At 41.3% G+C, this 16,433-nt stretch overlaps 1 protein-coding gene across 3 annotated transcripts in view; it reads left to right on the top strand.

Annotated features, from left to right (window-relative positions):
• LOC136421218 (dual specificity calcium/calmodulin-dependent 3',5'-cyclic nucleotide phosphodiesterase 1A-like) overlaps window positions 1-16,433 on the top strand; it is a 74,916-nt gene that overhangs the window by 46,741 nt on the left and 11,742 nt on the right. For 2 of the 3 annotated variants that reach the window (XM_066408405.1, XM_066408408.1), the window contains exons 3-9: window positions 2,675-2,831; window positions 7,606-7,719; window positions 8,848-8,925; window positions 12,690-12,872; window positions 13,217-13,280; window positions 15,305-15,421; window positions 15,931-16,071. In XM_066408405.1, the coding sequence (XP_066264502.1) occupies window positions 2,675-2,831; window positions 7,606-7,719; window positions 8,848-8,925; window positions 12,690-12,872; window positions 13,217-13,280; window positions 15,305-15,421; window positions 15,931-16,071 (854 nt within the window). The remainder of the gene's footprint in view (window positions 1-2,674; window positions 2,832-7,605; window positions 7,720-8,847; window positions 8,926-12,689; window positions 12,873-13,216; window positions 13,281-15,304; window positions 15,422-15,930; window positions 16,072-16,433) is intronic. The other variant, XM_066408407.1, reaches the window with a different exon arrangement.

The raw sequence follows: 16,433 nt of genomic DNA, 5'->3' as shown, positions 1-16,433 counted from the left end.
GGTTCTGAAGTAAAGTTGAGCTGTAATTAATTTCCAACGCAAAAATTTGACTTATCTAATGTTTTTGACTGCACAACTCCAGTCTTTGTCAAGGAATGAGCAAGCCACCGCTTCTATGAACCAGACTTTATTTTGCAAGAGGAGTGAAGGAAGCTATTTACACTATGCGTACTGGCGCCTTACAATCATTCCTTACAAGAGACGGAGGGCGCCATAAACTTTTTACAATTTATGATCAACTGGCTGCTCACCGATTCACGTGTTTTATCTACATAACATGACGTTGCAGAGGCGGTGGATTACTAATTCCTTGACGGTCTGAAAAAAAAATTATAATGAAAAATTAAAGGATGAAAATCAAGATCCAATTCTTTGTTAGAAATTAAAGTTCGTCCTTGTTTCAGAATGAATTCTACCAAACACAGATGGACTTTTACGCTATGGTTACTAAGGGGCAATGTGATAGCGTGGTACGGTCGACATTGTTAAAGTACTTATAGAGGTGCGAGCTCACGCATTTCATGATCACCAAGGTGTAAACAACATATGTGACCTCAAATCTCGGCACGAAACTACTTGAAGCGACGAGATATATCAAAACAGGAACGTTGCGGTAGTGTGCGTATCCAGCACAATCTTTGGTAGACAATTAGGTTGGCCATGAAAGCTTGTGTTATTTCATGATCATCAAAGTGTTAACAATCAGAATGACTTGAAATCTCGTCAAGAAACTGCTTAAACGATGAAACAGAAGCGTTCCAGCAGTCTAAGTATCCAGCACAATATTTGATAGACCGTGAAAATTTGTGTTCTTTCTTGATAATCAAAGCGTAAATAATCAAAATGACATGACATCTAGTCACGAAACTGCTGAAAACGACGAGGGATTTCAAAACAGAAGTGCTGCAGCAGTCCACGTATCCAGCACAACCTTTGATATAGACAAATTTTGAGCCGTGAAAATTGGTGTTATTTCATGATCATCAAAGCGTAAACAGCCAATATAGCTTTAAATTTCGGCACGAAACAGCTAAAAATGACGAGGCATTTTAAAACAGAAATATTACAGCAGTCTACGTATCTAGCGCAATCTTGGGTAGGGAATTTATGAGCCGTGAAAAGACGTTTGTGTTATTCATGATATCAAAGCGTAAACAATCAGAATCATTTCAAATCTCGTCACAAAACTGCTAAAAACAGTAATGTTGCAGAACTATTCAGTATTATATTTGTATATAAACAATTTATGGACCGTGAATGTTAGTGTTACAATGCGATGTAGACTAACTATTAATTTTCATGTTATTTAAAACTTAAAACAAATCAGCTTGGCAATCTTTTAGAGAGACTAAATTGCGCATATTCACAGTTCAATTTTTGGAATAATTTGTAAAATAACAATACAAAATTACACATGACACAGTTTTAAAAAAATTCAACCATATGGAAACTAAATACCACCCTTCACCACGACCTAAAGAATCAGGAAGCACTCGACACCTCGCAACCAAATCATTCATTTCCGCACTACTAAAATGTCAATTTGTGGTTAATGAGGCTAATAAAAGGCACAGTAACATGTCAAAATAGAATAATGTTCAGGGCCAGCGAGTTGTGAGAATCTGATGCAAGTGATTATCGTCACTAATCGTGTCCAATGTCTCTGTCTTTGTTTCATCAACAGTCTCAACCGATGTCGTTACTTTCAAATGAGAGTGCATGCGTACCACGTCAGAATTATTTTAGGAATGATAATAAGGTCTTGTCCGTATATGTGTAACCCTTGACTTCAAAATTTGAGTATGATTTAAAATACGAAAAAAAAGAAACGTAACAATAGATTTGTTCTTTATCTATGAAACAAAAACAGTCTCGGTTGCTACAGTTACTTTCAAAATGAGAGTGACTGAGTGCATGCGAAACACGTCAGAATTATTTTTGGAATAATAATGAGGTCTTGTCCGTATGTGTGTAACTCTTGACTTCATAATTGGAGTACGATGCAAGGTGTAAAAGTATGATTTAAAACACACCAAAAAACACGAAACGTAACAATATATTTGTTCTTTATCTACGAAAAAAACAGTCTCGGTTGCTGCCGTTACTTTCAAAAATGAGGGAGCGCGCAAAACACGTCAGATTTATTTTCGGAATGATAATAAGGTCTGGTCCGTATGTGCGTCACGTTAGTTTTTATCGCGTTTGATCGAAAAAGGTGACAGGAAATAAGAGCATCCCGCTTGTTATATCTATATGAAATTATACCCTTTGAGAATGACGAGGTTGTAATTTGATAGTGAGAAAAGCCACGAATCAAGCTCTCTCTTAGCACGGCTCAGTGGCGCCAGCACTGCACTGTGTCCGTTCAGAGAAAAATAACCGTCGGTAATTTCACCATTTCAAATGACGCCCGACATCTGACGACCCGTGTAATGATACCGGGCGTAGATAGATCTCATCATACGCGAGTCAGCTGCCTTGAATCTACCCATTTGTCGCGTCCACTCCGCCTTGATTAGACTGTGGAATCGCCAACGACGAACTCGAGAGAAATTTTAGCATATGTCGTCAGCGGGCATCCAACCACTGCAGAGTAGGCAGTATAGTTAAGCACCCACTTGGACCGTGAGAGGTTTTGGAGTAAGGTGTGACAGTCGGAGTGTCTTCCGTACAGGGAGAGAGTCCTACAGCGTCTTCCGATCGAGGAAAAGGTTCGGAAGCTCGTCTTCCAGGAGCCTCAGCGAAGACGGTGCCTGTCTCGGGAGAAAGGGAGAGCCGGCCCAAGAGACCCCGATGGATTCTCCGGAGGCAGCAGAGAAGGCGTCCAAAAGGTTGGTTGAAAGCTGATATCCTGCCTCCATATTGTTCATACGTGACTTTTTTGTTTGTTTACGTTTCATAGAGCCAGAGGATTATGCAGAGCATGAACGGTTTGCATTCGAGGATTTAGAAAAAATGGCCTCATGGGGCGTATGGGACATCAATGGAATAGAAATTACCGGTCTACTTTAAACATATGGATTTGTTTTCCAGAAATTCTGCAATTTGCAGCCATAGGAAATTACAGCTTTTACGATTTTGAAAAACAGCGACAAAGAAAATTCTGATTAAGTTTAATTGACGACACTGTGATGTTAAAAGAAAGCCATATTCATATGCATATATTGAGTATAGAATAGAAAGAGGAAAGCTAATTACGTCAAGTCATATTCTTATTTAGAAAAAAAGATATGGCAAATTTTAGATATCTGCTTCGTTCGTGCAATCACAAAAACATATCACCCGTTCTATCTTCAATTTCGGCAACTTTTGCTTTTTTTCGACTTGCGGCCTGGTGAAATTGAGCAATTAAATCTTATCACGTTCTTTATTGCAGTTATCCATATGTTGCATCTGCCTTTAAAGTATGTTTCAATAATATCAATCGTGTTTGATACTGATCATAATAATATCAATCATGTTTGATACTGATCTTAAGTGGCGAATTGCAAATCGAACACGCAAACAAAATTCAAAGAGTCTGTCGACTTTCTTTGGACGACAGCAATATGGATTGTGCCTCGACATTCTACTATAAAATCTACGTGTACAACAGTCATTGCACGTGCAGTGGTATCTCCGTGCCTTTTTTTGTGCCTCCTTGAAAAATTGAGGTATCGTCTTCGTTGAGTGTGCATGTCTGTACGTTTTCGTATATTTGTGATCCACATTATTTAGGAACTTCTGGATGGATTGTGAATTTTAGGGTAGGTATTGTTTAAAGAAGATAATCCCTTCTTAGTATGTTTTGCCATATTCAATCCAATGATAAGATACAATGATAAATCATATTACTCGATACCATTGATCGCCAATGGAAAAGGATCATAATTTCAACAGCATAGCATTCAGGACTAAGGAAAGGTCCAATGCCCTGTTTTGGCCGACGAAATTGCAATATATGTAACCCGTAACCTCGGATGGCCTTTGCGTCACACCTTGAAGTCACCTTCGGGTCTTGTTACGTGGTGACCGTTGAGTAAGAAAAAAAGCCCCTTGAGTGGTTGTTCATACCAGGGTCGACTCTGTTCCTACTGTACGCTTAGTGAGTACAATCTATCAGCAGTGTATTTCAGGCTACAGTACTTTGCAAAAGCATTCCTCATTGATGGGTTACAGGGGGTAATCTAAGGGTGGGATTAAGGGGTGTATAGCAATACAAATCCTTCGCGTCCGGGGGATTAGGTAGTGTTTTATCGGCTTATCGTACGAGAAGGTCAGACACTCGCCGCTCGTCTGTAAAAGGTCGTGTTGGCGTAAACAACGTCCACACCCAATATATGATTCCCGGATATATTAAGAATGCGACACGCTGTATTCCGTATCACCCGTACTGCGGGTCGAATCCAGTATTCGAATTTTTTACAGCGGCGAAACCGGCGCACGCGAAACGCATTCGAATCATTCGAAGGAAGCCTGTGTGATAAATGTAGAAGCCCGTGTGATAGCCCAAAATGTAACCCGGTACGCGGTCCGGAACATACGTATCGAACGTTTTCGCAGCCCAGGCATGACATAAATTTAGAGACCATATATATGTAATAGTCATTATGTACTTAGATATTGTTATTGTTATCCTGTCCATGTCAAATTCCATTTTATTGTCAGCATGCAGGACTAGCCCTTTGTGATAGCAATCGGGTAGTTGGGCAACCTTGCTGTGCGTGCTGAACAGACAAAGCAATAGATAGATAAATGAAAATGAACAAATAGGTAGTGATCTTATAGTGGTGTTCGAAAAGAAATTGTATCGAACGCGCAATGGATTCTCTTCCAACATTGACCAAACATTCTTAAGATACCGTGATGTTTATCTTTTATATAAGCGCAAGGTGAAAATGCTTCAAACTAACACATTGAAACTCGATACACCTGTTGTGTTCGACGAGAAATCGTATCGAACGCCCGGGATTTTCCTGCAACGCTGACCAAACATGCAAAGCCCATAAAGTCGGAGGTCCCTTGGGCTTGTTTAAGGAGAGCCATACCTTGAGCATATCTAACAACCCGCTACACTTATAAAAGAGAGTAGAAGTCCATCCTGGTGTGGGAGGATCAAACCTTACAGTCTGTTTTTATGCAGCTTGTAGTTGCACAAGAGCTTATACAACACTGGTGTGTTACGCCTGACGGCTGTTTAGCGGTTATGCGAAACAAACAAACAAACAACAGACGGACAGAGAGACAAGCAGGTGAACTGTGTCATGGATACGTGCTGCACTCCGACAGGTTTCAAATTCCAAACAGACGTGAGTTAAAATCGATATCAGATACACCTACACATGTGCGTATGTGAATGGGTGAGTAAAGTATGGGTGTGTAAGCAGGCTTAGAGTCTGCATGGGCCTAGACTCTAATGCAATCATTCTAACTAGTACCCAATCATCGTGACTATTCAATGGACGCCATTTTGGCCAGACAAGGACAAATTGCCTGACCTGACCGATCGCTAGCCCCTATTGCAACTTTCGCCGGAAATGTTTTACCTTCAGGTTTTGTTTTGGTGTGTCTGAGTTGTTTGAAGACAGCGGAGTTATGTAGATTGTGATGTGAAGATGGTGTAACAGGATACTGACAGGACGTAAAAGGTCGACTTGGACTTGTTCTCCCAGGCAGGCAGACAGAAAGACCTAGCCATTTACAGAACTTCTAGTTGACGGGGTCAATGGAAGAGGCGAAAATTGATGCGCGTGCGGATGCTATCCATACCATTAAATCAACATGGCCTAAACTACAATACGAGAAACTCTATTTCACGGAGGCTTGAGATCTTTATACAAACCAATCTGTGTACGTTCAGCCATCATCATACGCCAGCTTCAAACTACATTTTAGATTCTCAAGTAGACAAATCCACAACTTTCAAGCTGTATGTGCCCTTTCCTTATCAAGTGCACGTAAAGGTTTATGGATCATGATGTTAGTACGATAACGTCTCTGGAACCAGTTTCGTTAATTGAACTGACTCCTAAAGCTAATCCCTCATTAGCTATTTAATCCACGATAGATTCGTCTAAGGACAAGAATCATGAATCTCAATTTCAGATTAATAGATAGAAACACGTATCAACGTTTCTAGATAAGGTTTTTTCGTCATTACGAGCGTTCACGTTAATTTGAAACACTTTTATCTAGCAAATTGACCATTCTGCATTGACTGTATGGTAGGTCCATTAGCTAAAGCACACTTTAGACTTCACATGTCGTTTTGATATGGAATTTTAAAGGCTTTTATGGTACCGTTTTCCTGGCATAGTCGCTAGCTAGCCAACGTCAAAAGGCCGACGCGATTTTATCACTGTCTGCTGCTGCACATAATTATCAGGGGTTTCTCCATCCGGCGCCCCGTATTTTACGCCTATCTCGTTCAATTAGACAGTTATCAGTCGTGAATGACTGAAAACGTCCTGTCGAAAATACGCTTAATGGAGTTACACTGGATAACGGGCTTACGTGATTCTTTTAAGTGGAAAATCAGTATTCTTTTCATTTCTTATAAGACCTAGCGTGCCCGTGTAAAGTTTCATCATATCCTTTTTATCATAGTTTCGTATTAAGTCCTATTCGTTTTACTACGGCTCAAAACTTTTAGTGTCTAATGTGAAGTCCTATAATAAAGGCTTCTCACGTTATGTTCCTTCAGCACTCACCAACAAGCTTTCTGTCAGTCATCTGACCCTTTTCGATTTGAAATGATCCGAAGCCTATCACGTGACCTGAATGGAAGTGTGACGTCAGAAACGGGTCAAAGGTGCCCGGCAGTCGGTATCGGCCCCCTTTTCTGTTAAAGCTTGTTGACAAGCGCTGTATATTGTGTACGGAAATAACGTAGAAATACTGAAGTTAAGTTAAATTACTTAAGTTGAAATAATGTGATATATGTCTGTACATGTAACGTTATCTGTATATTTGTATATACCTGTGGTTTTTTTCCCTGATTGTATTTTCAATGTTTGTGTCCAGGGTCATTGAATTGAATTGAATTGAAATTGATGTGTAAAACCTTTCCTTTTTCGTCACAGATGAACCGTCATAGGGATTAATCATAACTCTAAAACTCTCAAATACTTTTTCGTACCCCTATCTAAAACGAACCAGCTCGGACCTACTCCGTGTACGAAGGCTTCGGTGTCTGAATGTTTGTGCCCTTGTGTTTTCGTAGTTATTCAAAAACACTGACAGTAGAGTCTCAGGAAGTGAGTGGAAAGATCGTGTCACTGCATGGGAGTTTGGCAGGAAGCAGAGCTCAGATAGAGCAGAACGAGTTGTTAACCAGACATGACATGATAGACACCCCACTGTGACCCCAGACAGGTCATGGGGTCAATGGAAAAGGGTACTAATTCAGGGAGAGGTTTTGATTTTATCTAATATCTTATTGTCTGTAATTTTGCATTTATACATTTTCAAAATGGTAGTCATATTCATAGTAGAGTGACAGAAAGTGATTAATGGAATCATAATTTGCAAAACAGCTTAATTACAACTTAAGAAACCATATGAGAAACTGAGTATTTTACGGAGAAGATCTTTAAAGTCTTTTTATTCCTGAAATTTTTTCCACAGGTTAAGGGAGATCCTTGCTCACCTTGAAGATGACGCAATGCCTAAGAAGGACAGAAGAAGTGCCATTGAATACGCAATAACAGTCTTGGATGCAGTCGCAGCCGAGGGCGAATCGTAAGTCACTCTGAACATGTATTATTATTAATTATGCATATTTCATATTCATCTGATACTATATAAAAACAGCATAGCAACCATATACTTCACTTTAAACCCACAACAAACGTTTGGATCTCAAATCTAGTTGGAATTGAGGCTTGACATTTCCCATGCACTTTTGGAAAAAAAATCGCATTAACAAAAAATAGCATATACGACCCCATACACACCCACACAGGGCACCACATGCGGCTTACTATAACATCAAGCTATCATCCGTCTCCCCTCCACGTTATCTTCGCCCAACATCTGTTGTTAGACGTGCCATCTTCTCACCATAAAGGATCGTAAACGCCTGGCCTAACCTAAGCCCAAACAGCAACTATTACCGAAAGCTTCTCGCCAAAAGCTGTAGTCTTTCAAACCGATTTGCGTGGCACTGGGCGTGACGAGAAACCGACTCAGATCAGCATTATTCTCTCTGCTGCCCACGGGGAGGGACATTGTATACACCCTAATAACAACACTGGCGCTGGAGATAAAGAGGGTGAAGATACAAACACATACGTCTCTGCATCAGTCTTAAGCCCGTCTGAATATGGCTGTTTCGGTGTTGAGTGCTTTCCTAAGTGGAGGAAGAATTTACCTCACACAAATGTGCATCAAGGATCAACTTTGACTGAAAATACCGCTGGCACCCGTTAAAAGCATTCTCTTTTCTCCTGCTTAATGTCTTTAACAGTATATCCTGTTTAGAAAAGCAGCCCTTAGTAGACGTCTTCTGTTTGTTTGAATATTTATTCAATAACATTTCGTTTAAGAAAATATGACGATGATAGATAAGCTATCTAAGTCTGGAAATAGTTTTAGTTTTAGCTGCTTTTTACTTCAAGGAAAGATGCATCGTTTTAGGATAATGACCTCTTTGTGGTGATTTGTTTTATGTCGTTATAATCACATTAAGCCACGAGTCCCTTACGGTCATTCACGTGCCAAACGTATACATCCATTGTATTGTTCACAGACCAATACTTGTTGGTGTGTATCCCATTGCATATAGGCCACATGTTGCCTGTTACCCGCATGCGTAACTATCTGTCGATTTCTCCCCCTATCCCACCGCTGCCACCAACTTGTGAGAAGTGTGCTCTATGCACACGACACGCCCCTCAGTCCCCAGTCCGGGAGCAGAAAATCTCGCCAAAAGGGTCAGGGAGATAGGTAAATCCATTCATTAAGAGTTGTATGTGCATTTATATATGGGGTGATGTGTGGTGTGTCTTTAGGGGGGACGTTCGATGCATTTCAGATCCAGTTGTACGCCGTAACCTAGGCTCCAGGTTAGCCTGGCTAAATTACACTTCTAGCAGCCCTGGACAGTGAGAATTTGTGTTTCAAAGGTGCTCGATAGAGCACTGGATATTAAGCATGTGTGTTTCACGGACGTTAACGGGGGAGGGGGGCTCTATAGAGCCCTGGACAATTAGAGCTTTTGTTACACAGACAGAGCCCTAGATAGAGAGACTTTGCGTTACACGGACCAAAGGGGCTTCATAGAACCCTGGTCAGTCAGAGTTTGTGTTATACAGACAGAAAGCGGCCACATAGAGCCCTGGACAGGGATAGTTTGTGTTACACAGACGAAGACGACTCCATTGGGCCCCTGACAGTGAGACACAGAGTTTGCGTTACACAGACCAAAGAGCTCCATAGAGCCCTGGACAGGGATAGTTTGTGTTACACAGACGAAGACGACTCCATTGGGCCCCTGACAGTGAGACACAGAGTTTGCGTTACACATGCAGACCAAAGAGCTCCATAGAGCCCTGGACAGGGATAGTTTGTGTTACACAGACAGAGAGTGGCTCCATAGAGCCCTGGACAGGGATAGTTTGTGTTACATAGACTGAGACGGGCTCCATAGAGCCATGGACAGTGAGAATTTGTGTTACACAGACGGAGAATACTCCATAGAGCCCCTGACAGTGAGAGTTTGTAAAACACAGACAGGAAGCGGCCCCATAGAGCGCCGGCCATTTAGAGTTTGTGTTAAACAGATTGGGAGGGGCTCGGTACTATGTGAGCGTTTGTGCTACACAGAAAGCTAGGACTGGGTAGTCAGACTTTGTGTTATGCAGACGGGTAGGGGCTCCACAAAGAGTCTGTGTCACGTAGACTACGAGAGAAGGAAGAAACTCTAGAACCGAAGCACACCGAGGCTTTTGCATGCATTCAGACAGATAATGCCTTATAATGGTTATATTACATTGTTTGTTGCACACCATGTACAGGGTGTTTGCACGATGTACAATGAAAGAGCGAGTGTATCAAATTACGAGATGTCCATGAATTATCATAGAACGTCCTCATGATTATGATGTATATCTACTTAGTGAGGGGAACTATTTGACTGTCTCGTGAATTAAATCACATTACGAACGTTATGCAATCTAGACGCAGGCGGATACTTAGTTTAGCGCTTACCAAACACTGCGCTGATTCAATGTTGTGTTGGTGATATCATTCGGCTATCAAATAATGGAAGCATTGCGAGTACTGGGCTGGCAGTAATTTGGATTTCCTATTTGAGCTGCTTTTGTGAGTCCAGCAATCTACAGGGTCATGCCAGGACGCTCGGGTCACCAACGGCGTACAGTCATTTGTAAAGGTCATCGGGTTGACCTTCATAACTTTGCTAGCATGCAACAGTCGTTCTCAAGGCCACAGCAAGTAAATTTAAAGTATAACACCCGCGCGTATTCAATTTGACCTTGTTTTGAAAAAAAGTTTCGTTATTGTCCGGCGATGGTTCACAGTACAAGAAAATAACAAAGGTATATCGTGTACGGGAAGCTAAGTGACACCACTGTGGGAGCCATGAGTGCAGTTGAAGAAGTAAAACTACTAGTAGTTCAATAATGGAAAAGCGACACCCCTACGGTAGCCTTAAGTGTAGTTGGTAAGTGATACTAGGCGACCACACTAGTATCATTTTCTGCACTTCTTGGATACAGGAATAAAAGACTTATTGACTGTATGTGAAACCGTCTTTTGTCGCTTCAATTCTCCCTACAACGTAGGTGTCTATCTTGGAAATTTAAGCATCTTTTTTTTTTATTGCCTATTATCTTGCGCTCTCGCGTTAGAGTTGGAATCTGCACGGGATGCCACCCATAAAATGTCCTTACATTGGCCTACCGTCGCGTCTTCCAATCATCATGGTATTAAGCATAGACCGTCTATGTTAAATCCCGTACAATCATCTTGTATCTAACTTCGAGACAGTCTCGGCCAAGGCGCACATTTCTTGGAGATTTATGCAGGAATACGTGGACGCAAATGAGGTCTAAATGGGAAGTAAAATGCTAGGTAGATCTACAGAATACTTCGGCCAGAGGCATTTGGAGAGCAGGCTTTACAGAAATTTTGTAATGTTGCCTGTCGGCGCTCTAGCTGTCTCGTGAAATATGGATAGGATTTATCTAAAAACTTTGACGCAGCGCCAAATGGCGATGTTAGCTTATGTTGAGATTTTCGACCACCACAGCGAGGAAATTGCAGAAATTTGGCCCGACAGTAGAGATATGCGTTCCCTGCATGCCAAGAAAGTTGGCGTAGTGGAAGGAAAACTACATGTCAAGAAATTCAGCGCTCAAAATCTCTTTATCCAACCATTCACGGCTGTCACGATGAACTTTGCGTAAAGTTTGCAGGGAAGAAGTTTTTACTTTGACCCACAGTTGTTCAGCATGGTCATCTAAGCACAAAAAGGCAAAAGACAATTTTTCAAGCCAAAGATAATGTCAATACATAACGATTACGGACTTGATATGCGCACAAGTGTGACAGCCATATATGTTACAGGTATTGGTCATAGCTTTCAGTGAGCGCTCAGTGATCTACAATTGCAAGGTCTTCCGTAGATTTCCATAATATTTGTTAACGTTGAATGTTTCGGTCGCTGAACGAGCGCTTATGCGTCGCCGGACCCTTTTCACGGAAACATATTTTCGGATGTTTCAGTGATCGCTTAGTGATCTGGCCAACAGTTGGTCACTCAGCGTTCGCTAATGCTTCTGTCACACTACAGAAAAATCGATCTACCGATGAGTGCGAGCTCTAAATGGCATTTTCGGCAGCAAAACACCCAGTGCTAGTGGCAGCGGTTTTTCGACCATCGTGCGCTTTTTGGAAATCAGCGCCGTACCATTCCCCAGTAGAATGCCCTGCCTGGAACGGTTGTGACGGTTCCTACGGTCGAGTCTTACCGTGCCAGGCTGGAGGCCTGCCCGCCTTAGCCCGGGACCTCCTCCTCCCTCCTATTTTGCCCCTCGCGGGGTCATCTGGGGGTAGTTGAAGTTGAAGCGCCGATCTTCACAGATCTCCGAGCCCCGTCCAATGTGATAGGGTTGATTTTCAGGTGAAAAATACGCTCGAGTCTCTGGCGATTTCAAGTTCGGCGAACTACGGCCGTCTGGAGGAAGGGGGGGTGGGGGCTTATTGTACTTACCGAAGCCCTCACGTCACTGAAGCCGACAGCTTCATTATATTGAGTATGTACTCAGTCCACTCGAATCGTGTAGTATAATCGAATAATCTCAGACTGTGATCAATAATTGTTCACACGCTTCTATGTTTTTAAAGCAATTTACAGGGTGAGCTGGTGTGTTGTAGGAGTAAATTGTACCTTACCTGCATCACTACTGTTTTTACCCTCGATATAAAGTGAACGTCGGTGTGCATAATTATCTTAATGTTCTAAAGCAATAAGCCAGTTCGTGGTTCTAAATGCGCATTCGCGCAACGAGATGCATTATGGGTGATATGTCAAAGGTGAAGACTTCTAACTTGCAAACAGTTTCTGTCTTACCACGTTTAATACATTTAAACTACACAGGTAGATTTAGTAGATACAATCGAATTATATGATAAAGGTGGTTTTGTATCAAAAGTCTTGTGGAATTTCTTCATTTCTGTCTGGACAGGAAGTTGGTTCCAGACGAGGATGACCTCAGCGAAGTTGAACCGGATGCAGTTCCCACGGAGGTCCGTGATTGGTTGGCGTCGACCTTCACGCGACAGATGCAGGTTTCTACAAGAGCAAGGACGGAGAAGCCTCGTTTTCGCTCTATCGTTCAGGCAGTCCGAGCGTGCAACAGAGTAGACAGGTGAGGCCCTTGTTAATTATGAATATAATAAATAAATTCATATTTCTGTTGAGTTTAAACAAACCTTTGTAAAACAGCTGTTCTTACAATTTCACCATCACAAAGAATCGAGGACAAGTCGAATTCACTTAACTTAGTAGAATATGATTCTTGTGCTAGTTTGATCAACTGACAATATATATATTATGTATGTGTAAAGTATTTGTCACAGTGTTGTGAGCTGTACCTAAAGCAGTGGGTATATGTGTACAATAAGGGTCTTAATTATCATAAAGCACAATACAATACAGTGAGGACCAAAATCAAAAAGAAAACATGTATTTTCATTGCCATTATCCCAACAGGCTCTGCAGAAAATTGTCTGGATCAGGCGTCAACTATCCTCCTGGTGTGGTCAACTTGCTTAAGGTCTGTATCCTTGATATTTGTCTTAAGGAAGCGCACACAAGATACTTTATTCGCCGTTCATTAATGGTGTTCTAAAGCCATGGTAATAGAAATTTAAATGAGCTAGCTCACAGTTTCAACTGCGCAGTGTAACGCATCGTGGCAATATATCAAGTTTAATAGAGGCCTTCATCATTGACCTCGCTCATGCGCAGTTTAGATCGTCACTTTGTGTCAATTTACCTCATTGGTATATGCAAATAAGGTTAAGTCAAGATGGCGGACACTAAGCTCAGGGCAAGAGGCCAAGGCGTATCTACGGGAATTTCAGATTGGCTGACGTAGAGACTTTTCCTGTCGATAATCCTTTTCTTTGGCACTATTAACAGGTATATTCTGTACCCATTAGTTACTTACTATACCTAAGCTTGTACGGTAGAATAAGAAGATTGAGGCAGAAGTTTTGATTAACATTTGGCCCGTTCCACATTCAAACCCATGACCTCCATTAGCCTTCCAGCCTTGCACATGGGTAGTCATGATAATCGGCACATTGCAGTGGTTTAGTTGCCGTGTGACGGTGCATATAGATACGAGGTATAAGGTTTACAACCACGTGTCGCTATAGGAGACCTGCAGCATTTTCTTCCATCTTATTCACAACGAAGAGTCAGCCTTGGAATGAGAAATGGCCTTACCATTGGCATCACCGAAACGGCAGGTCCTATGACATAAATGATCCAACACGTCTTTCAATTCAAATTTCACGACGGGCCCATTCACTTTAACAAATGAAACGGACTAATACACCGTCTAATTTGGACTTGAAGATACCTTCATGGAGCTATGAACTGAAAGACGACTGAATATATTGAGGGACAAATACTGTAAATGCAGTCAAGTTCGCGTGGTTTTGATTTCACGGTAGGGAGAAAATGGAGTGTTCGCGGTTGTTGTAAGTTCGCGTTTGACACAATAGTAGACAAGGTGTATGAGGGCTAAAGATTTCGCGGTGGATTTAAGTTCGAGGCGAAGAGCTTACCACAAAAACCGCGAAGATAAAACCATCGCGAACATTTCTGCATTTACAGTATCTCTTAATAAAAGAAGAGGGATCAGATTGGGCATAACGAATAGGAGAGCATGTAAAAGGATTATAGACAAAAGTCTTCAAAAATTCTACCCAGCACACTTAGCCCATTTACAGTTCAGTAACCCCAAATGCTTGTCTTAATAGATTACTTGCAGAGAGGTCTTGCTTAGATCTTAAGTCCTACCCATTCGTAAGTCTGCATACTAAGAAGAAGGAAGGAATGTCGATGACTCCTCACTAAAGAATGACGCACGGCGTTTCAATAGGCTTAGAATTTCCCATTAACCCCGGTGCCCTCTGAAAGACGTCAAACTCGCACTACACAGGTACAATACTCATGACAGGGTATATATGTAGATGGCAGTATTTTAGCGATAGATGTTTGTCGCAAAGAACTTCATTTTTTGTCAACTTGTAAAGACTTCCAGTGGAATTTCTTATGAAAAAATGTTCACATTATTTACATATACTAATGTAGACAATGTGCTTTCACTTTGTGAATGTAGCTTATTTAGATTAAGTTTTAAAACAAAATGGCACATGCTTGATTTTTTTAAATTTTGTTATTACTACCTTCACCAATAAGGTATAACTCAGGAAGCTATGGATGGATTGTTATGAACTTTGGTATGTGCATGGTCAGGTCATATGGAAGAAATATTTACATGTAGATGTTGGGCCCCCTGGTGGCTATTTTCTTTGTACAGCATCAGAACCTTCGGCTTTGATGTCTCGTGTACTGGGCGAAAAAAGTGACGAAAGCTAGCAGCTTCCTTTTGCAGAGGCGTTTCAGTTTCAGGTTTTGAAAGGATAACTCCAAACATGATTGACGAATCGTCATTCTTTTTGCTTAAGGGCCGACTGACAAAATGAGATGCTAGTTGTGTAGATCAGGAGCTAATTTGAATAATAATGTGTAAATTTCATTTGAAATATTTTTCTTTGTTCACAGAATCTTGACGACTGGTCTTTCGACGTGTTTTCGGTTAATGTAGCATCGAACAGCCAGGCGCTGAGATACGTCGCATACGAGGTCCTAAAAACCTACGACCTGCTAGTCAAGTTCAAGGTTAGTTGCGATGAACTTGTCCCAAGATATATAGTTTATTTATTTACTTATTCATGTACTGGTTCGTAGCTGATAGTTATAATGACAATGGATTTTATTAGATATTCATGCTTGACATGCCAGGCTAAATGTATTTAGTTAGATATTAACTAAAGTACAGGAGTAGAAATATTATGCTATGTTCAATCTATATCTATCTATAACGATGGCCTATCTGGACAGCTAGAGATTATATTCATATTTAGATTGTATTACAATTTTAAATAGCTAAAGCTTTGCATATCAATTAAGATATATAGAATAGTTAAAATGACAATGAACATCATTGCAAATCTATGCTAAATGTATTAAGTTGGATAAATAATGTAAAAGAGTCGAAAATTATGCTGCATCCTATACGTCCTTACGTAGAGGTGATCACTTGTATAAGTTTAATTGCAATTGCAAGAATATATACAATTTTCATCTCTGAGATTTTTCTGGAAATATTTCTTTTTTTCACCACTCAGATCAATGCGGGGGTGTTGTTCAAGTTCCTGGACGCGTTGGAGAGCGGGTACGGGAAGCACAACAACCCTTACCACAACCAACTCCACGCCGCTGACGTCACACAGACAACACATTACCTGCTGTACTCCACAGGACTCGTGGTACGACATAAACACACACTGGGTCATGGGTCACATACCACACGTCTATGGGCGGTTTGAACTGCGCATGTGCAGAGTGATGCATTGTGGGTAACATGTCAAAGGTGAAGGTCCCTGAGACATAAACGTCACACAGACAACACATTACCTGCTGTACTTAACAGGACTCGTGGTACGACATAAACACACACTGGGTAATGGGTCACATACCACACGTCTATGGGCGGTTTGAACTGCGCATGTGCAGAGTGATGCATTGTGGGTAACATGTCAAAGGTGAAGGTCCCTGAGACATAAACGTCACACAGACAACACATTACCTGCTGTACTCCACAGGACTCGTGGTACGACATACACACACA

The sequence above is a fragment of the Branchiostoma lanceolatum genome, chromosome 15 (assembly GCF_035083965.1).
Source record: "Branchiostoma lanceolatum isolate klBraLanc5 chromosome 15, klBraLanc5.hap2, whole genome shotgun sequence".
In the NCBI taxonomy this organism is placed as follows: Eukaryota; Metazoa; Chordata; class Leptocardii; order Amphioxiformes; family Branchiostomatidae; genus Branchiostoma; species Branchiostoma lanceolatum.
This window is presented reverse-complemented; position numbering and strand designations above follow the sequence as displayed.